The sequence below is a fragment of the Plectropomus leopardus genome, chromosome 18 (genome assembly GCF_008729295.1).
Source record: "Plectropomus leopardus isolate mb chromosome 18, YSFRI_Pleo_2.0, whole genome shotgun sequence".
Classification (NCBI taxonomy): Eukaryota; Metazoa; Chordata; class Actinopteri; order Perciformes; family Serranidae; genus Plectropomus; species Plectropomus leopardus.
The window spans coordinates 7,541,503-7,564,520 of record NC_056480.1 but is presented as its reverse complement, the minus strand read 5'-3'; the positions used below and the strand labels follow the sequence as shown (position 1 = coordinate 7,564,520).

The window sequence follows — 23,018 nt, the reverse complement described above, 5'->3', positions numbered from 1 at the left end:
TCCTTTCATTATTTAAAAAAAAATGTCTTGTTAAAGTATATGTTTATATTCTTAAAAATAAAGTACTGAACAGAGTGTTTTTTTGGCATCAGAACTGGAGGTGTCGTATCAGCATTAGTATCAAATCACGTCCAATAATAACCAGCCGAGCACACAGGGATACGCAAAGAGTCGACATGTTAACCACTCGCATGGTATATATGTGTACAAATACACACATGGCCAACCACTGACACAAAATGCACGCAGGCATGAAATACACACATGGACAAGCAACCCGCCTACACAAATACGCATTCATGTTGTATATTCCACTGCCCAAACAATCACACTCATAAATCAACCTGCTGTGCAACACACAATCGCAGACCTGCACGCCCGTGCACGGCACTCACACGGAAACGCATCCCTCCTACACAAAATACAAACTCGCTTACTCATACACTCTGCTGGCCAAACAAACAAACAAAGACACACACATACACACCCACATACAAAAACCAGCCATCGGGGAGCAAATTCCATTTCATTTCCCGTGCTGGTAAGGAGCAAGCGGGGGAATCAATACATGCCGTCTCCAGCTGTGCTGAAGGGGGTTTCGCTGCCATGGAGACAGATGTAGCACTGCTACAAATTGCTGCTCTAATTCAATCCACTGGAGCTAACACACACACACACACACACACACACACACACAAATGGGAATGGAGGATGAGCTCCGTTGTTGCTCTGGTTGGAAAATGTGACCACAAAGCAGCCGTATGACGCGGCGCAATTTGAGGAGTCACAAGGTGGACATCAGTTGGGGATTCGGAGATGCTGCAGTGAACAGACACACACACACGCACACACACACACACACACACACACAAATAATTTACCTGTGCGCAGTACTGGGACTTGGCCACAGCTACTAGGAGCTTGAGTATGGGCTGCGACTGGGACACCAGAGGAGAGACAGCATGGATGACCGCTGTAAACTTGGGGTACGGTTTAATACCTGAAACACAAGAGAAAGACGGTGAGTCATTACTGCAGCTTAACAAATCCAGAAAAACAATGCTGGCCGCAACACGACGAGCCAACTGTCAGCCATCGATGTAATTTCAGGCTCTTTGAAGAGAATAAAGACAGACGAGAACACAAAGCTCTCATTTACAAACACTCCACATCTATTTTCAGAGAGATGTTTAAAAATGTCACCGGCAGTTGAAAAATATAGATGATATAATTGCAAGGGATGTACGTTTTCAAGCCAGTCCTAAAATATTCAACAACGTTAATGTGTTTTGAAAACGCCAAATCTCTTGATCACTGAATATTTCATTTTGGAAACTCTTCAACTGTGTCTGGAACCCAATGAACAGGCGACTAAGTGCTGATGTGACTCTAAATTCAGTCTGACTTGATGTTGGAGTAGAGTAATCGAGGCTGAAAATGAGCAGGAAATAAGATATTGAGCAAGACGGATCATAGAGGACGTTCAACTTTTCCTAATTTAAATCTAATCTTACCCAAACCAACAAAGCATGGCGCAGAGGAGATCGCTTTAGAGGAGTCTCCTTTCCGCCACCAAGCAACTTTTATGATGAGGAATATACGCAGTCTTAAAACTTGGTAAACTATCCTTGTGATTTGTAATGAAAAAGTTTAACAGTGTGCCGAGTTTCCAAACACCTGGGATGTAAATTTGTAACAAGCTCATAAACAGACTTCCAGGAAACATTGAACAAAAGCTGGAGCAGAATTACTGTCGTGCAGCTTATTTTTAAATCTGGATGTGCATGCTGTTTTCTGTCTGTCGCACTCGATTCTCAGAGGCTTTTTATCACGTCCTGTATCAGCACATTACACATTTCAAAACATAGATGTTTACAGCAACACAAATGACTTTTGTGAATTGTTTAGGAGTGATTCAGTGGTTAGAGAGCATTAAATAACCACAATGACACTGGCCAAAAGTATGTGGACATGCCTATTTACATAATTTTTTGTGCTTTTGATGTGGGGTTGTTTTTCAAGGTTCAGTTCCAAAGAAGTGAAGTCTTAATGCTGAAACAAAACATTTTACAGCAGTGATTTCAAACCCATTTGTGTGGTAACCCCTGACAACATAGGTGTAGATTTCAGGGGGGAACACACTGGACACGCCCCCCCCAGGACAAGTTAATAAAATTTCATTACTCAAATAAACAAAAAAAACCCAAAATAACAGAGGATTTAAACATCAAATTGATGCAAAAAAGGCATAAAAGGCATGAAAATTCCCCAGAAAACAGGAAGTTAAGTGTTCGATCCTCAAATTTTTCTGGCAGAGGACCCTATAACCCCAGTTTCATGTAATGAAACAAAACCTTGCCTGACGATGATCCCTTACCATCATCAGAGACTAAATGTACACTAAATGAAAGCAGTGAACACCACAGAGCGATTTCCTCCTCAAAAACTAATGTCTCATTGAGCTATTTGCTAGAGGAAAAACTATCCAACATTTTTCAAGAAAACAGCAAAGTTAAGATTAATCCAATTTAAAAAACAAAGCAAAAATGTTTTTGTTGCAGAGCTTTTTTAATATTTCAATCACTGTAATAGCTCTGTTCAAGACAACGGCATGCTTCCATCTTTAAGAAGCAGACTGCAGAAGGTCCTTTCATGTTTCAATATGACTTTGTTAGACTTTGCACAAAGCCAGGTCTGTCAGAAACTCTCCTCTCAGTTTGCTTTGGTTTGTGAGTTGTGTAAGAAACTGACCAGCCTGCACAGAGTCTTGACCTCAACCCCATCCAAAACCTCAGGGGTGGCAGCCAGGCATAATCACCAAACACCAGTGGTTGACCAGAAATGGTCCAAAATCTTGTGAAAAGCTTTCACAAAAGACTGTTATAGCAGCACATTAATGCCCCATGATTTTGGAATAAAACACCCAATGTTCTGGTGTCCACGTACTTTTGGCCATGCAGAGTGAATAAGTAGGTGTCTTTGCAGTTTGACACAGTTTTGTTTTATGTCTTAATTTATATTTAATTTAAAAGGTTTAGACTACCATTATGTTAACTGTTGCCTTGGATTTACTGTTACTGTTATTTTTGATTATAGATGTTTTCATTGAGTGGGTTCACATGGATGTGTACAATCTGTTTATGAGCCATATGATCATACAGGAATATGGTGTTTTCTTGGGTACAGAGAAATAGGGTTATTCATGTACATAATATGTATCAGTAATCTGGGAAGTAAGTACTGGAGCTGTGAGGTTTGCTAAAACAAAGTGACAATGGGAGATGAGAGCAGCAGGAAATATTAAACACTACACTGGACATTTACTAAAATACTACTTGACGACTAAAGTGCTAATTTTTCTCCACTCCCATTGCCAACATCCACTGTCTCCACTGGGTTACATCACTTGGCTGAAGCTGAACTGTACCGATAGCCTGCGGCGCTCAATCACCTGGAAAAGGTGTGTAATTTGATGTCTCATAAACGGGATAAGGAGTTTACATGCTCAAACACATAAACAGGATAAAAACAGGTTAATACAAAAACCCAGTCATAAACAGGTTATTCGTGTCTATGTAAACACACTCATTTTGTTGCTAGGACAACAGCTTTTGTCCCTGTTTACTTCCTGTCAGCTGCTGCATTAACAAACATCCCAAAAGGAAATATAAAGCGACCCATTTAGGATGTTTATATGGTTAAGTTTTAAAAGATCTATGAAGCTGTAATGTTAAACTGTCTAATATCTTTATTTAGTGTGCCTTTATCACAAAATGTTATTAAAAAAGCAGAATGAATGATCAATTACATACTATTAGGGATTTTTGAAAAATAATTCTTAAGTATATTGCTGTTAAATTGTATTGTTGTGGGCCTAAAAAAACCAATATCTTTTGGCTTCTGAATGAAACATCCATTTAACTAAAGCAACAAAAACAATCTGCACTCCCACTGTGCGTGTCTGAGTGTTAATATGCATGATGTGTGTGTGTGTGTGTGTGTGTGTGTGTCTTGTTATTGGCTCTTTGAGAACAAAAAGAAGTGTCAGTTGGAAACAAACTCCACTGCTTTGATTTTACTCAATTACCCATCAGCGACAAGCCACCTTGTCTCCTAAAAGCCCATCCGTGTTTAATTGCTTCCTCTTTGACAAACAAATAAACTTGTTGGCGTTGTAATCCATGCCTGTCACCGTGCCCATCCATTTTAATATCAGCCCTCCACTCCGGGTGCTCCATCAACTGAATTTGCGTGTTTGTACCATCGCCGTCTGTCTATGTTTGAGTGTGTGTGTGTGGATGTGTTGCGGCAGCGCTGGATGATGATGGAGTGAAGAAGTGAGGGATGGAGAGGCTCCCGGGTCACAGATATGTGGCGGGGGAAAACTCGGCGTTGCTGAACCGTAGCGGCAGGAATTGGCCTCGCCGCAGCGGTAGCACCAGTAGCAATGCTGACTCAAAACCCAATGATGGACGGGCTGGTGTGTCAGCATGACTAATAAAAACATCCGTCAAAGACCCATTCCTCCACTCCACTTGCTGCCACACACACGCTGTTGGAGGAGGGCAGTAGATCAGGAGGTGGAGGCCATATTTCAGAAAAGCTCCAAATCCACAGCTGGACTGAAAATCTATGGAAAGTTTTAACTTGTGCAAAAGTTGTGACAAAATATTTGGTGCATGAGTGACAGACGAGGAAGAAACTTATCTGACCAACCTTTCAGGATCAGTTCTTTGCTACACGGGAGTGTAGAAGTGTTATGTAACAACACTTTGTAAAGTGTATGACGTGTCTCTGCTTCTGTGTGTGTGTGTGTGTGTGTGTGTGTGTGTGTGTGTGTGTGTGTGTGTGTGTGTTACTGACCCAGTGTGGCGTAGTAGAAGGGGAAGTCTCCCAGGTATCCAGAGTACTGCGGCATGGCGAAGAGTCCTCCAGGGTGACTGTTCCACATCAGGCTGCTCCTGGAGCCGTGCTCCAACACGCGGTCCTGGATGATCTGCAAAAGGTAAAATCAAGAAACACACATTAGACTACGAATGAACTCCTTACAACCTTTATCTTTAACTTACATTAAGTAGCAAGGGCTGTTTCCACCAGTTTTTAAATTAAAAATATAGTTATTTTTACCTCCAGATGAACTTGATGACTGCATGAGATTGTCTTTGTTCAGTTATTAACAGAATGATGGGACAAAATGGACAACTGATTATGGGAATTATGAAAGTCCATAAGCATAATACATTTACATGAGGGGGGAAAAAAAGTTGTTTTTCTGAATTAATTAATTAGATCGTTATCTAAGAATACAGGGAAAAGTTTTTACAGGGGAAAAAATTAGCTCATTTTTACTAATTACCAAAATAATGATATTGAAAAAAAGGTTGTTTTTCTGAAATAAGATTATTATGTCATTAATTCAGGAAACACAAAAGCATTTCTTTTTTCTAAGAAATCTTTTCACAAAATTACGGGATAATTATATAGTTAATTTCAGAAAATCAGAGCATAGTTTTCTCAAATTGAATGAAACAATCTTACATTCAACTTTCTTTGTTGCTTTGCGACTTTTCTTTACTCTGTACACCAGGAACCCATCCTAATTCATCTAACTTCAAAGATCTTTCTTTTTGTTGAAGCTGTTTCTCCATTTTTTGTTTCCTATTTAGTTTTTCCTTTTCTGACAAGAGGATCTAAGGATAAAGTGTGTTCTACAGGCTGTGAAATGTTGAGACACACTTGCGATTTTTGGCTACTTAAATAAATTCGATTTAACTGACAAAGTAAAGACCATCTGCCAAGGTGGCAAATCTATTAAAAGGGGTTACTCAAATTATTTAGTGATGTAATCATAAATTTGGGGAAATAGCCAGAGAGATAAAAACTGAATGTTTAAAATCAAGGCCGTAGAGGCTGAAATATCCCCCATAACCCTGGCTCCTACTTTTTCTGTTACACAATCAACAGCATCTTTTTTAAGCCTTACTATACTATTATACTATTACTATTTTTTTCTGTTGAGCTTTATGGCAGTTGACATATGTGTGTTGCATTGATGCAATCATCTCAACAGTCCCTTGCACCATCTATTTTGGCTTTGCCATGGTCTATGTGAAAATGCACAACATAGTCTCTAAATGAAGTGCATGTGCGAGTAGTGAAAATCACGGGCACTGTCTGAAAGGTTATCATAGTAACTGAAGAGGAACTATGTGTGAAAGAGGCTTTAATTTGGAAACTTCATTAAAAGAAACTTTTACAAAAGTGCCAAAAGCTGTATACCATACTGACTCACAGAGAAATGCATATAAAATGATGCACAAGACATCTACCATATTCATTAATCAACTATTTAACAAGGAGAAGTTAAAGATTACACTGATGCCAACAAACTGTGGATAAAAAGTCTGATCTAACTTTGAAGCCTTTCAGTGGGGAGTTTAAAGAAATTTACAAAGATCTGTGTTGCTTTGACAACCACAAAGAACTTAAAGGACACACTGTCTGTTGCCAGGATCAGACTTGTGTCATTTTAATTACAGCAGGGTCTCTGTATCCTTCAGGCCACCCTGCCAATTGTGAGGCTTCCTTTTTAATTTATCTAGTTAAAACAAACACCAAAAACCTACCTTTAAATAACATTTCACTCAGATCTCACAGGACTCGTAAAAATCAGAACTATTTGTGTTGATATGGGAACAGACGTTTGCCTTTCAGATTATGGCGGGTGAAATATTAAGGATTTGATCAATGAGCCTTGTAATCACACCTATAAAACATTTCACACTGCGAAATGAGTTTTCACACAAAAAAACCCACCAAGAAGCAGATAGCCATAAATGTGAATGAATATCAACACGGCTAATGTTCCAACTCCCAATAACCCCATTTCAATTCAGAATGAGATTCGGTGGATTATTCAAAACCTAGTCAGTGAATTAGAGCAGGTGGAAAAATGTTATAAAAGTGAGTCCGCGGGCGTTTGGATGAAAGTTAGAAAGCTGGCTGAGCTTTCCAAATGTTTGCTTTGTATCGCCTCAATAGCGGCTATTGATCGTGTCAAGAGTGAATCGCAGTGGCACAAAGCTGAGCTGAAAGAAATCTAAGTTATTGTGTAATATTTCCTCGGCAGACAAACCGAGCTGAGGTCTTTTTAAGCAGATCGCCGAGTCAAAGGCATCAGCGCCGGTCAGCCTCACAGACAGAGGCCATCAGAGAAAAAAAGCCAAACACAGACAAAGTCATCAGCTGCATTTAAGCACCAGTCAGTCAGGCCTGCCCCGATCCTTTCCGTGCCCAAATGGAGCAGTCAGTCAAACGGTCAGACGTGAGAACGGCTGCTATTTTCCCCAGCTGCAGCTCGCCGCCGGCCTCTGCTGAACAGGCAGGCGGAGGAAAGAGATATTGCTGCTGTGCCCTTGAGCCATGCTAAATTGCTGCAGTAAAACAGACACAGGTTTGCGGCCGTGTTTTATGGCCGCGATTGAATTGGGGAGGTGACGCCTGCTGGCTTGACGAAACGGACGGATGTACTGTATAGAAAGAGGTGAGGAGAGTCAGGTGGGCAGCTGATAGCTCTTTTGAATTGTAGAAAGTTAATAATATAGCTGGAGGGAGCTCACTGTAATAATATTGACAAAGCAACATAAAAATTCATCACATGGAGGTGGCGATGTGAAGGGAGAGAAAGAAAACAGCACTGGGTGAGGCTTTTTTTTTCTTCTGCTTTCCCTAGCTTTGTCCCTGAGGGCAGTCGATAACCATTTGCCTCAGCCGAACAGATTAACTCGAAATCCGTTAACTTCTCTATAAAAACACTGCCTGCCACCTTAAAAACCCAGAGCCCTTACACCTTATGAGGGGCAATTTTGCTCGCTTGGCTGCGGCTCCTCCCCCGTCGGCAGCCCTCAGTCGGGACATGATGGACGACTCAATCTCACCTCAGAACAGCCACAATCAACCAATTAGAGCATGATAGATAAATCCTGCTTCTCTGGGAGCACACTGTGAGCTCGACTTTAATAGGTGAGTTTAATAGGTGTACCAGCAGCACAGACCCGGCTATATTGACCTTGTGATTGGTCGAAACACGGCTGCTTCCTGACAGGAAACACCACATGATAGGTTGAACTCATGTTTCCTGCCCTGCTCGCCATCCTCGCACACACGCACACAGAGTTTCGAGTGTGAAGTCAATAAAAAACAAGATTGTTTGCGAATGTGTGTGAGGAGATTCAATCTGTCAAGATATCGGAGTGTGTGCATGCTTTGTGTGTGTATCATCACGGATCTGCAGCGAGGAGGAGGAGGAGGAGGAGGAGGAGGGTGTCGGCTCGACAGGATGAATAAACCATGTCGCTCGTTATCTCGGGGGCTGCCACGGCAACGCCATTTACATATGTCACTCCTTCTCCTCTTCACCCTTTCTCCCACCACTCTCCTCTCGCCTCTTTTTACAGGACAGTCAGTCAGGATTAAGTGTTTAGCCCTTTGCTGTATTCAACGTGAACACACACACACACACACACACATACACACACACACACTGAGTCGCAAGCTTTCGCCGCGTCCCCCTGCTCTTTAGTGCGGAGTGACAACATGTCAGCGAGGTTATGCCTGGGTGGTGCCACGTGTATCTGGGCTGACACACCTTGACATATGGAGATGTGTTTCTCACTCTTTGCGTGTGATAGTGCACAGCGAGACGGGGCCAGATAACAAACAGACCGGATATGTAGAGCGAGCTAAAAATCTGACTCCAGACACTGAAGCGACGACACTTTGCCTGCCAAGTGTGTGTGTGTGTGTGTGTATGGAAAAGTCAAATTCAGATGTAAGATTTGGAAGGTTATACTGTAAGTAGGATTGTAGGATTGAGGAGAATCTTGCTCCAAGGCTTTAGCGCCACAGTAAGAGAGGAAATTAAATGCGTGATGGGATACTGGGGTGAGAGAGGAGGCGGGAAGAAGACGACATTTGTAACCACAGCGTGAAGATCGCAGTAAGCCCAGGTGTTATCCCGGCATCTATAAACAACTGGTTTAAACTGAATAATGAGGGTGGGGGGGTGGATGGATGAAAAATTTTTCCAGTCACAAATCTGTCTAAACTGGATTATTGTTAACAAAGCGGATGTGCGTGACAAAAAGAGGATGGAGGAGGGAGGGAGGCACCTCTAAACTAGCAAGTAAAGTTCAGCTAAGTTTACATTCTACTTTGGTGCATATGATACTGATCCTGCTTTCCCACTAAAGTTAGCGTGTGAATGCGGGTTTTTTAACACGGGTAAACCCGCGAAATACTGTATTCACACCATCAGCGTCAGCTTTTGTGTGTGTGTGTGTGTGTGTGGGGGGGATGTTTAGTTTAGTAGGCAGGAGAACAGCTAAACAGTAGACGGCGTTAGGAACAGAGGTCTGTGAAAACTTTTCAGTGGTTTCTTCTCTTTAAACATCTCTCACATATTAAGTCTCTCTTACGGTAATTAGTAACAACACGTCATTGCATCCTGCCAGTTAAAGAGCTGAAATTATCATGTTCAACAGGGTGTTGTGCTCCCATTAATGCCGAGCTGGAGGTGATAAAAACCTGTGTGTGCTGCAGAGTCATTTGACCCGGGTGTGAATACCAGTCGTACGCATTCTCATTGCATTAAGAAGCCAGATGTTAGTGGGTGTTAACAGATTTTTTGCGCAGTGGGAATGAGACTTTAGAGCTGACTGCTTCATGAAAGCTGTAAGAAACAGAAAAATACTGTTTATTATTTCTATAACCACCACTACATCTATTACCTCCTAATACTAACAGCAGAGGGACCACTACTGTAACAACTACTACGACAATCAATGATGGTTTTTGCATCTTTCAGCAAGCAAAATAATTGTTCTAATATTTTGTAAAATGTGGAGTTTCCAGCACCAAAGGAAAACTGAGTCAAAACTTAAATGCAATACCGTGTTTCATTCGATTTGAGTAAAACAGAAAGCAGGTTATGACAAATTCTCTGTGAACATGTACTGAAATGTCCTTTAACTCTCTGTCCAGCCCTCTCTTTTGCTTTTAGCCTTGTACCAAAGAGAGGCCGGAGAATAAAGCGAGGATTGCAGAGAGTCTGCTATGACACCGGAGCCCTCTGAGAGAAAGATTGATGATGGAGGAGGAGGAGAGATGAAGGCGAAGAGGCCAGAAAGGCGGGCGGCTGTGTGCATGTGTGTCTTGAATCCTCACCTCCAGTGTGGTCAGCACTATCTTCTCCACAGACGAGAAGTAGGCCTCCCAGAGGAACTGAGTCTGCTGTCTGAGGGACAGGATCTTATCCTGGTGGATGGAGCGCACCGTGGTCGGGATCTGCAGACGACAAACAGCAGTCAGTCATCATTCAGTGCTGATGTGGGACCTAAACTGTGGTGGCAGGAAGATTAGAATTGTTCCCAGAGCTGCACTCAGAAAAATCCCATCAACAGATAAAGCACATTAAGGTTTGGAGGCCTTGTGAACTGCAGGCTGTAGCAGATATTGCAGGTTTCTAGAGTAGCAACCAAGACTATTTTTTAGTAATTTAGGTCAAGTCTAAGTCTTAAGTGTTGTAAAAGCACTTCTCAAGAAAGGTCTGGAGTCCTTTGGGGCAAATTCAAGTTGAGTCACAAGTTCTAATAAATAAAATGCAAGTCGGTTGCAAGACTTTCAGGTCTTTAAACGGTGACCATTTTGCTTACAGCAGAGTTACTAAAGTTACTTTAGTTTACACAGATGATAACAAGTCCTTTTAACAAATAGGCCTAACAGTGTGAGGCAAAGGAGTGTTTCCATTCAAGGCATGCCTGTTCCTGCCTCTTTTTTCTACGATTGTCAAAAGACAAAAATACATCTGACCATAGGGTCCAGCTAACCTTGGCTGCATTCAATCAGAATAAAGTGTAGCAAAACATTTATTTTACTAGAAACGCTGATGCCTTGAACACTTCCTTTTCATACGACGTGGTTTGATTAAAATCCATACATTTCAGTTCAATGGGGCTTCGCTGGCATGGGTAAACTTACATTTACACTGCAGAAGCAAGCGTGAAATAAAAAACTTAAGATTGTGTGACGATCGAATAGAATTTGATTTCTGTACACATTGCTGCTGATTGCTCTATATACAGTAGACAAACCACACACACACACGCAAAATGAAATGTTCCTGCTTTTTAATTATGCATCTATTTGTATTGCTGCTGATTTGAATATCATTATTGATTTTTTTCCTTGTATTCATTTATATCATCATTTAATTGTATCTGAGGCTTTGCAATGTTGTTTTACAAACATTCATGCCAATAAAGCAAATTGAATTGAAATTGAATTGAAACCGTTCCTCAAAGCCTGTCACCAGCATAAAGGAAAAACTTTCACTATAGTACTTCCAACTCATGACAGAGACCGTTTTATCAGGTCTTGCTGGCATGAACACCATACAACAAAAGACATGTTGTTCTGTCACAAAAATTAACTTAAAGGATGTTATTTTAGGTTTTCACATTTTTAAGTAGACTAGTGGTAATTAATCAGCATAATTTGGGCTATGATATGTGGAGGTTGGCAAGTACGCTGATCAAGGATTCGAGGACTTATTATTGTCATTATACAGTTCAGGACTGCATAATCAAATGTAGTTGTAGCCTCCTCCACAACACATACTGAGAAAGTATAAAAATATATTTTAAATATGTAAATTAGAATAGAATACAAACCTAAAAAAAGCACTGAATGAAGAAAAATAATATATATATATATATATAAGCATTGTGATAAACATGCTTTGAGTAGGATGCAATTACAAAGTGCTGTGAAAACTTCATATATTTTGCCATGACCTGGATTTTTTTTTTCTCCAGATATTTTTTAGGGTGTTTTTGCCTTTAATTGATAGGACAGCACAAGTGTGAAATGGGGAGAGAGAAAATGACATGCAGCAAAGGGCTGGAGCTGGAGTTGAACCTGGGGCCTCTACACATGGGGTGCCTGTTCTATCCACTGAGCCACCAGGTGCCCTGCCATGAGTCACATTTTAAATGATCTTGTATCAAAGTGTTAGGTGAGGAGTGTCACTGTACAGTAACCATCTCAGAAAATATCATGGTTTCATAGTATACATGAGGAAACTTTAATTGTTGTCTATTACAGTGAAGTAAAGGAGTAAAGGAAAATGTCTTGGTTGATCACTGAATTTTTTTTAAAAAATGTAAGTACGCATAGAAAAATAAAAAAATAAACCAAATAAAGGTTACATTTTCATCCAGTTTCATTCTCAATACTGTAGATAAGCAGATGTACATGAGATGATTACTGTCATTTTTCAAACCGTGGTATACCTTGAAACCTGTATACCACTGCAACCCTATATGTAAGCAAAAAATACTTCAACACTTCAAGCACTTAAAATAATAATAATAAAATAAAATGAAATAAATTCAAATAAAAAGATTTTGATCCACATGTTCAGCAGGGGCAGGGAAGGATGGGTTATGTAGCTCCTCTGGCTCACCATTGTTTAGGTGCATTGATCAAAGTTGTATTGTTAAAATGACAATTTAAATAATACAGCCTAAATATAGTAAAAAATATAAAATATTGAATATGAATATTGCATAAAAAGGGGGGGGGGGGTTTTAAAAAAATATAAAAAAAAAATGAATATGGAAAATGTAAATAAAAGATGTGATGTGAATACGTTAATACAGAATTATGTAAGTGCTTCAAATGAATGTAAGTGATTATCAGGTACTTGTGTTCGTAATAACCCATAAAATGATAAGTGCTTTCGGGATCAAAACATGAAACACTCAGGGTTTGGGGCAGGTTTAGGTGGGAGGCCTCTGGTAACGGTTGCCCGGGTAACGTTAGCTAGAAGACAGTAGCTAATGTTAGCTAATGTAACGTTAGCATGACAGCGACGCGTCCATGTACAAGCTGTGTAACGTTACAAAGTTTAAGTACTGGAGACAATTACACTCAAGTATTACTGTGTACTCACTCGGCAAACAATAAGATGACAGTAGTTTCAGTGGTGGACCTGTGGCCGCATACGGTGCACTAATGTTAGCCTGTTGTTGTTTCATCGTCTCGCCCGGTAACATTAGTAACGTTAGGAGGACAAAGTCATCTGTAACGACGCTCACGTCCACATCGAGCAAACCGCTCAAGTTGTGGGAAAAGTCACTTTTCTTCTTTTTTAATGGATTACATCCAACATTAGTTACAATTTTCTGACGACGACGTTACCTGCTGCCTGCAGCTTCCTGAACTGCTCCCCGCCCCGCCCACTATTTTGAATTTCACGCGTCATACTCGTCACGTGATTGCAGCTATTTTATTTTATTTTATTTTTCACAAAAGTACTTTTCAAAACGTTGTAAGAAAAATGTCACAGTTACAAATTAGATATATTGCTCACTTAAAAAAAGAATTTCTCAGCTGATAAAAAGTTGGTAATTAACTTGATCACAATATTAGCAAAATATTATAGCTTATCCATACAATTAGCTAAAAAACGGCAGCCTTTTTATATTTTACAGAAACTTGAAAACAATTGAAAACTTACAAAATATCAATTTTAAATTGGCAAGAACTATTAGACATTTTATTTCCATCCTTTTAGCAGACAAAGTTTTTTTTTTTTAAATTTTTCATTATGTTTCTTTATTTACCCTAAATTTTATTATTATGCAATTTAATTAATTAATTTATCATTATTAAATACTGTCAAGTTTTTGTTTTGCTTGTAGCGGAGGGGCTACTCACTATGGTTGCTGATGCAAAAACGGGAAAACATGAAAACACTTATGCCAGTATTTGCACCATCATGCTGTGGTGCAGTTGGTGATCTCCATAGACGAGGAGTCACTTTTTATGTAGATGTAAACGGCTCAGTCTGAGGTAACAAAAACACAATAATTCTTATTTTCAGGTGAATACAAATCAAAGATACTTATTGTATATTCTTCAATTTCTGCCAATATATCCCCCTAAATCCTACACACTTGACTTTTAAGGGAACAGGGAACAAAATACAAAGCATTTGAAAAAGTAAATAAGAAATAAGAGTAACAGCAACTATCAGTCATCAAACAGTATTAAGGAGGAAAAGCTAAAATGCTGCAGCAGCTTTTGCTCAATGCTTTTGTACTTTATTCAAGAGCTGTGTAGTTTAATCCGTGTGTGAGTTCATTTGTCATAGTAAAGGGGGGATAATGGCAAATAAACACTTTTTATCCACTCTTTAGTAAATACTGCCATATCCTGCAACCCAGAACATTTTTACTGAAAAAGTAAATATACTGTATGAGCAGTATTTTTCAAATAGTTCTCCTGGTTTATGGGACTGTTTGTTATTTATCAGAGGGGAGGAGGGGGTGCAAAATGGGAGAGGCCCTTTAGATCATTTCTAAACAACATTTAAATGGTTGTATTTTGTATTTCTTTTTTAAAATTACACTCAGAACCCCCAAACCTACAATTGAGTTTTAAAGGCTATTTTCTTTGCAAATCTCCAAAATCACACCATTTATAATAGGCAGAAACTGTGAATTATGGTTATTTATGGTGAAGGGAGGGTCATGCATCTCCCATTCTAATGTACAGTACAAGCATAAAAAAATTAATGAAAAACATTAACCCTTTGAAATCTGAGCGAAGTGGCTTGATTTCTTTCAAAAACATGGGAAGAGGGCAATGAGCAACTTAACAAGAAATGGCCCCAAAATTAGTCGGAAATTACATGAAAATAAGAAAAAAGAGTAAAGTAAAAAACAACAACAAAAAGAGACAAGAAAATAACATTAAGACAATGTACAATAATAACAGCTTTCTAGACATTTCCTTTTTTGAGGGGAACATATCTAATAATCCACACACAACCAGTTTTCAAGTCATTTTCGTGTCACCTTTGAGGGGTTTTTTTCTATTCTTACATTTGCAATTTTCCATACAAGGTGTCTGAACACAGCACAACAAAACTGATGTCAATCCTTAAAGGGTTACTATATGTACTAGTTGCTCTCAGCCCATCACATTGTTGTAAAATACATAACTCCACTGACAGATCCAGGATGGCTCAGGCACACTGGTGCTGCACAGAGTTATAAAACTCAATGTCAAACAATATTATTACACACTTCATTCAAATTAAGACTTAATGGGCATATAATTACTTTTCCCCCCATGAAGTTCAAGCAATTCCAGCCAAATCCATTTGCCCATTCTATTTATTTGCCGTCTCATATAACAATGTGAGGCTTTGAGCGGCATTTTCAAGCAGTGCAGGACTTGATATGATATTTGCGTTTGGTTCAGTCGTCGACCAACAGAAAACAAAACAGGATTTGGGGAAATATAAGTGAAGAGTGTGTGATATGGACAGTGGGAAAGAGGTTTTGTTTTTGGTGTGTGGGACTGCTGCTGTGTCTCTGTCTGGTGTAGTTTTCAGGTGATACATGTGGTTCTGTGTGAGTGTCGTCTCCGGGCCGTTACCTGCAGCAGGAGCCTCTCGTCGCCGATCACTGCGGCTGTGTTCCAGTCGATGATCTCGGAGAAAGGCAGCTCCCAACCGTTACTCAGCATCACCGGCACACATGCAGCCTGAGACACACACACACAGACAGAGAGGGAAGCTTGGACATGATCCTGAACACAATCACAGCTTAACCATGAACACTTTGCTACATACTGATCCGCATTATTAAAGCTGCAAAATGCGGCTCTTTTCATATAAAACCTGCACTGTATTATAATTGATCAGTTTGTGTTTGTCTGTGACCCCTTGTGTCCGTGCCTAAATTCCCCATATGGAAAATTGGATTTTCTTAGATTTTTCAGGTTTCTCTGGTGTGATGTTAATCCATCATACATAAAATCATTACTGAGGCTTGTAGCAGCCAAGCAGGGAAGTCACAACAATGATACACGCAGCATAAGGCTCCATCATTGTCTTTATTGATGCCAACTTCATCAGCTGCAGACTAGATGCTGTTTCAGAGTCAAAATCCCATCAAAGGGCTGAAGTTTAACAACAGAAAGGCCAAAGCAGCTGCCTAAAAGCTGTCATACTATAGATTTAATCGTGATTATTAGTCCTAATCATATGAAAAACACTAGTTTTTTGAAATGAAATTTTTCCAAATGACAGAAAATTCAAACTATTAATGGAAATGGCAAAACTGCAGTATGCACTTAGCTGTATTAACTGAACCTTGGGTGCAGCGGAACAAGCTGTAAACAACCTTATAAAGCTGATAAACAAGTCTGATATTCATTCTCCTTCTAGCCTTGTATTTTGCCACTAATGTTGGGGGGGGCTATGCTGAATTCAAGTTCATTATTTATCATAAAACAATTAAGGAGAAGCGGCCGTCTGCAGCAAGATTCTTAAGTCTCCTCCAACAATTCAAATTAAATATGTGTGAAAAAAGAACTCACAATAAGAAGGAAATATGGGTATAAACATAGAAAGTACAAGTTAAAATATGGTATACAACCTAACAGATAAAATCTAAAATAAAGTATTGTAAATTAGCTATATTAGTAAGAGAGAGCCAGACAGACAGAGAAAGATGCTAATGAGTTGGCATTTTTGCTCTTCCAGTTCCCTCATCTCAAAATTAATGATTTTTTTTATTTTTATTTTTTAATGGGTTTTGGTTTGGATGCCTGAAATTATGTCTGTGGTTAACACAAGTTTAACCCTTTGAAACCTGAGGGAATCGGCTTGATTTCTTTAAAAAACATGAGAAGCAGGCAATGAGCAAAGAAAGGAGAATTGACACAAAAATTGAAAAGAAATCAGTTAAAAGTGTAAGAAAATTACCTGAAAATTACTTTAATAAAAAAACTACAAGAAAGAAAAAAGAAAAATGAAAAAAATTTATAATAATTTTGAATATGTAACTATGATAATTAGGAATATTGTTTCCTACTAGCTTTTTAAAATATTTTTCCCTAGCTTTAAAAAAAAAAAATCATTTTCTAAATCTACTAATTTCTTTTAATTCCTGGAACATTTCTTACCCAGTGACTCATTGCCTTTTTTCCCATGTTTGTGAAGGAGCTCGCACCAATTTGATCAGGGTTAAAAGGTTTAAACACTTTGTGAAAAGCATCTGAAAGCAGCACAAGAAAAGTGATGTCGATCCAGGTTTCAAAGGGCTAAGAGACTTTCACATTTTGTTCCACAACATGAAATACATCAGTAAATATCCCACTCATGAATTTTGAAGCTTTTACGTGTCTTATAAAAGGTGGTTGCGAACAAATGAGACTGCAGAATGTCATCATGCCGAAAACATGGCTTTACGCCTTCGTTGTGGTGGCCATGCCAAGTCATGGGAATGTGGCGTAATTTGTTTAAGATAAACTAAGATAAACTAAGATAAGATAAGATAAGATAAGATAAGATAAGATAAGATAAGATAAGATAAGATAAGATAAGATAAAGATAAGATAAGATAATTCTTAATTAGTCCCACAACGAGATAATTTAATTTCATTGTTACAGATGTCTGAATATCAGTTATGATAGCAAAATTGAAAGAGAGAAAAAGCCCAAAAATGAGCAGGACCTGCTGTGACTGGCTGCCTCTCACACAGGGCTATCTTTGAAAATACAAAATCTAACATTATAGTCTTACATTAACTTTTCACTTCTGACAATTGCATATGTGCCTAAAAAATCAGAAAATTTGTGTTCACCTGTGAAGATTATCTTGCTGAACAAAATGTGTAAAAAATTTTTTAAAAATGCAGCTATAGTGCACAAATATGAGCTCAAATGTATCCAAACAAGGCATAAAGAACAATAATCGAACTGCTTGGATCATTGTTACAAAATTTGAGATCAGACACGAGCTTAACACGACGCAGCTTAGCAATCAGATAAACAGAAATAAGCTTGAACATACAATCTAGATAAGGAGGCAGGCAGGCAGCATATGGCTACAGATAGCGAGGAATTCAATATAAAGATGAGTGATATGGATATGAAGAAAAAACCAGCAGCAATTTGCTGGAGAGCAGATCACAGAGAGTCCAACATCCTGGATCTACTGTACATAAACCAGAAAACATTTTATCCACTCTGCTGTAACTCCACATGCACAAAAAGAATTTCTTAATGCAGTGCTTAATAGTTCTGATTTTAATTATCTTTGTGTTTGTTTGATTTTTAAAAACTGCTTAGTTAGTTTTGGAGCTGGAAATCAAAGAAAACAACTGCAGTATGTTTACTTGAGTTAGTCTGACTTCAACTTAAGAGAGCACTCTCGTTGAGTGTGTGGCTATTTCTTTTACAGCTGCACCTGTTGACACATCAATGCTAAAACAGTAACTTCAGTCGCTGAGTTAATTACTCAAAGGAGGCGAGCAGGAGGAATGCTGAAGAGAGGAGAAATGGGAATTTAAGAAGATCAAAAGGCAGAAGAAAGTGGATAAATAGATGTTTAAAAAAATGAAAAGAGGGGAGGTAGTGAAGCTGAATGTGACCTTTTGGCAAAGGAGTGGCAGAGAGATGGAGGGATGAGAGGAGAGGTGGAGGGAACAGCTGGTGTGTGTGTGTGTGTGTGTGTGTGTGTGTGTGTGTGTGTGTGTGTGTGTGTGTGTGTGTGTGTGTGTGTGTGTGGTGGGAGTTTGATGTAATGACGGCCCTGTCACTCCCAGGTCATAAAGGTGTCAGCTAAACCAGATCTGGCCCTCGGGCTCTGCTGCTGTCTCCACCACACACACACACACACACACACACACACACAACCCCATGCATACAGATATATACACAAACAACCTCCAGGCATGCATGCACACGCACCCATGCACACTCACACACACACACACACACACACACACACACACACACACACACACACACACACACACACACACACACACACACACACACACACACACACACACACACACACACACACACACACACACACACAAAGTTGACCTCTGTTAGCAATTGCTTTCTCATGCAAAGACCAAAGCCTGTAAATACTCTCCCTCCGTCTTCCTGTAGACGGTGCGCGTCGATGGATGGAGTGAGTCAGACAAATGGAGAAAGGAGAGAGGAGAGAGGAGAGGGCATATATCCCTCCAGAGTGAAGTGTGCTGGTATGTGTGTGTGTGTGTGTGTGGCAGCTGATAGTGAGATAAGCGCACTTATGTGGGTGCACTCTGTGGACGGTAAGGAGAGGTAAAGGACAGTGCAGTAGTAATGCGGGAGAGTAGAGTGCAGTTATAGAAATGGATGAACAGCCGAGAAAAAAAAGAAAAAGAAATGTGAAGTGTGTAGATTTCAAGAGGTCTGAGTGGAGTGGAGGTAAATGCAGATCCTGTATTAGAGTTTACTTCACAGGTTATTATGGTCATACAGTCTGGTGAGGTGTTACGGCACATAATGGCAGCAATTTTAACTTGTTCTACACTTAACCTTGACAAGCTATTATACTTGAAGTCACAAAAACCTCATGATTCCATCTCTACATCACTGCGACAATTGTTTAATTTGTAACTTGAGTGCATGAAAGAGAGACCAGTAAAGATGAGGAAAAACCTACAATTTTACCCTCTTTGTGCACTGTAAAATCTGACAAGTTGATCTTATTTAAAATAATACATAACTATTAATATAGATATAAAGATATAAAGTGCACATAAATTAAGATTAATAATTATATTACTTATGTGTCAATGCACTCAGTTTCCTTGAATTAATTTTTTTAAAAAAAAAAATCAACTTTTACAGCATAGCTGCAAACTGAGACGGCCAGTGTGGAGAAAAATGAAAAATCACAATATTTCTGACCTCAATTTTGATTAAAAAAAATTTATATATATATATATATATCTTTACTATAATGCAGCCTTTAAACCAGGCACAGCCAACACTAATGACATTACATTATCCAAAACTATGATGATATCTAATCTCATATCAAAGTTTTAATACATTATTGATATATTTCCCCGCTCTGGTTCACCATCACTGTAACTATTCCTTAAGAAGTCATTATTTGACACTGACAGCATCTACTGTAGTAAAGAGCAAGAAAGCCCATGTAGGATGGGAGGGAGTGGAGGAAATTAGGCAATTACACTTGTTCATCTGACAGTTGATTAAAATTATTGTTAAATTGAAAATATAATTAAATCTATTTTTCTAGCAGCTTTTACATCATCTGTCTACAGTTATCAGGCAACAGTTTATCATCAACCCAGTGTAACATCATGAAATACAGTTAAGAGGCATGTAGGTGCCGCTAATCTTCTCAGTGAAGGTCTTGTTTGTTTTTATTAATTACATTATTAGTCTGAGAATTAAGGGTAATGATTTAGTGATCCTTTAATGCTGGAGGTAGCACCATTAAAACAAATGCCAAGTGGGAGGTTTCAGGGTGGGAAGGGAATCTTTTTCTTCATGGTAAAAGTGCTGGTGGGCACAAATTTACAGATTGCACAGTGCTTTCTCATAATGCGATGTGTGTTTCTTGTTTACCTGCAGAGCCTCGAGGAAGCGAAAGGAGCCCAGTCGTCTGCCACGGGGCACCAAACAGAAGGTGGAGTTGTGGAGCATCTCCTTGTAGTCGTACCTGCAGAGACACAACACACACACACACACACACACACACACACACACGATGAGTTCAAAACGACAACATACTCAGAAAAATGTGTGTAATAGAGGACTACATACATTACATGCATCACTGTTACTTGTTGTAATGAGATACATAATTAGATAGTATATCATAGCTGAAGAAGTTTTAATGCTAAAAACAATATGTGAACGATATACAGCCATTGTCAAAGTATGCACATTAACAGGACCATTTTTATTCTTTATGAAACAAAATAGGCAAATCAGGAACACACACACAGCATGTCAAAACACCCGTTCATTTGGTAGTAGCTTTAGTTGCTGTTTAAGTCCACTGTCTGTGTCATAATTCAAAGGAAAAGCTCAGTTTATTACAAGCACAACTTGCACTATGAAGCTGATGAGGCGAGAAACACGACCTGTCAGATAATCAGACAGTTCAAAACAAGCCAACAGTTTAGTTAGATTATCAAGATCACTTTATTTGGAGGTAGAAAACGAAATTAAAGGGGATCTATTATGCTTACCGTTATTTTCTGTCATATATATAAACGATGTATAGTGTTGGATGTTTATATCAAACGTGGCTAAAGATTCAAATAACGAGGTTAACGAATGTAAAAGTAGTTCCTGTGAACAAAAACCTCAGGCTTCAGACTCAGCTTTAAACACTCAATGTTCTAAATTTCAATGTTTTTTCTACTTTTGAGACAAGATAAAGTCAGCTCATGATAGATTTCTCTTTCTTTCCAGCCCCAAGGAAATGAGCCAGGCTTTGAAGCCAATTTTCACAGTGGTCAAACTGGGTGATTACATCTGTCACATAATGCCCGGCAGCACAAAAATAATTTTTCCCAGTGACTAATATGGCAAAAGAGATGTCTGGTGATCAGAGGACGCATTTTTAGAACGTCATAACTGTCACAATGTGACTTGTTTTACTATCTAAATTAGACCCATTTGGTCTGATAACATTTGGAAAGTCGCACAATTGATTCATTTCGTCTCCGTTCAAATTAGCAGAGCGACAAACGATGAGTAGTCCGCTTAAAGGGAAGTCTCTGGTGTGCCTACTCTATGGGCCATACAGTGCGGGACCAGCACCGATCAACTGGATCATTTTATACACGGCAGTTGAACCATTTTTGCTTCGTGCACTACTGAGCAACTTTCATACGAATGAACGGAAGCTTGGGTGCTTTTGATGGCGATTTTTCGCAGGACAAAGAGCCTCTACTCTGCAGCAGATTTATTTCCTGGCTGCAATGACATTACAGAGATGCAGAAATACAGAAGACCTGGAAATGCTAACCAATCAGAGCAGACTGGGCTCTTTTGGGAGGGAGTCTTAAAGAGACGAGCGCTAAAATGATTTCCAGACAGAAGGTGAGTCCATGCGTTTCTGCACAGACAGTGTGAGGAAACTAATGGGTTTTTTGAACATTTAAGCGTGTAAATATGTCTAGTAGACACCAAAAATACAACTATGAACCTGAAAATGAGCATAATAGCTCCCCTTAAAGTACACCCAAAATGCTTATCACTGCAGCTCAAGTATCATGGGTCATATTCAAACCAGAAATATGGCCTGTAAATTGACGTTCGTGGAATCATTTTTCCCTTCACTTTTGTTCTCTTAATATAGTTGGCTACGCTGTGGATTGTTTACAATCTGTCTCATTGTGTGTTTTCCCACAACGTCTGACTTCTTTTTTTAATTATGTGGCCACATTCCCAAATCTCGGCAATTAACTTTGTGCTCGCAGTTATATTATTAATGATAGAAACGATGGCCAAAACTAACAAAATGTGGTCCAAGTTGTCATTAATGTCATAAATGTTCACTTTTGTGTGTTTCTTTTTCACTAAACAGCCTCTTCGTCCATAAACTCTCTCCCCACGCCTCTCCCTCCTTCTCTCTTCTCCCCCCTCCTCCTATCTCAAACACCATACGCTCCTTTGCACACCCGCTCTTCTTTGCTCGCTACCTTTCTGAATCCCTCTATCTCCTAAAGCAGGAGGCCGACTGCTCCCTCCCTGCCCCCCCCCCCCCCTCCCCCCTCCCAGCTCCTCTTTCTCCTCCTCCTGGCCCCTCATCCCTCTATCTCTCCAGTGAGGTGTGTCTTATTGCTCTCCAAACAGGGTGATCAACCCTGCCAGGGGTAATGAGCTGAGAGTGACACCTGCTTCCACCACACAGCTGGCTCTGTGTGTGTGTGTGTGTGTGTGTGTGTGTGTGTGTGTGTTGTGTGTTCGTGTGAAACAGAGAATCACACAGAGACAGTGTGTATCTGTGCATCATCCTGTTCGAATGCACGCTGCTTTTCTGTGTTTTGACATGTACGACTTTAATATCGTATTTACTTTCTCCTCCGCTGTATAAACATTTAACAAGTCA

General features: G+C 39.4%; 1 protein-coding gene across 1 annotated transcript in view; it reads right to left on the bottom strand.

Annotated features, from left to right (window-relative positions):
• The window catches only part of ext1b (exostosin glycosyltransferase 1b), a 152,029-nt gene that overhangs the window by 21,271 nt on the left and 107,740 nt on the right, over positions 1-23,018 (bottom strand). The window contains exons 2-6 of the mRNA XM_042506855.1: positions 20,519-20,612; positions 15,508-15,615; positions 10,225-10,344; positions 4,864-4,996; positions 882-1,000 (exon numbers count right to left, since the gene is read on the bottom strand). Coding sequence (XP_042362789.1) covers positions 882-1,000; positions 4,864-4,996; positions 10,225-10,344; positions 15,508-15,615; positions 20,519-20,612 — 574 coding nt within the window. The remainder of the gene's footprint in view (positions 1-881; positions 1,001-4,863; positions 4,997-10,224; positions 10,345-15,507; positions 15,616-20,518; positions 20,613-23,018) is intronic.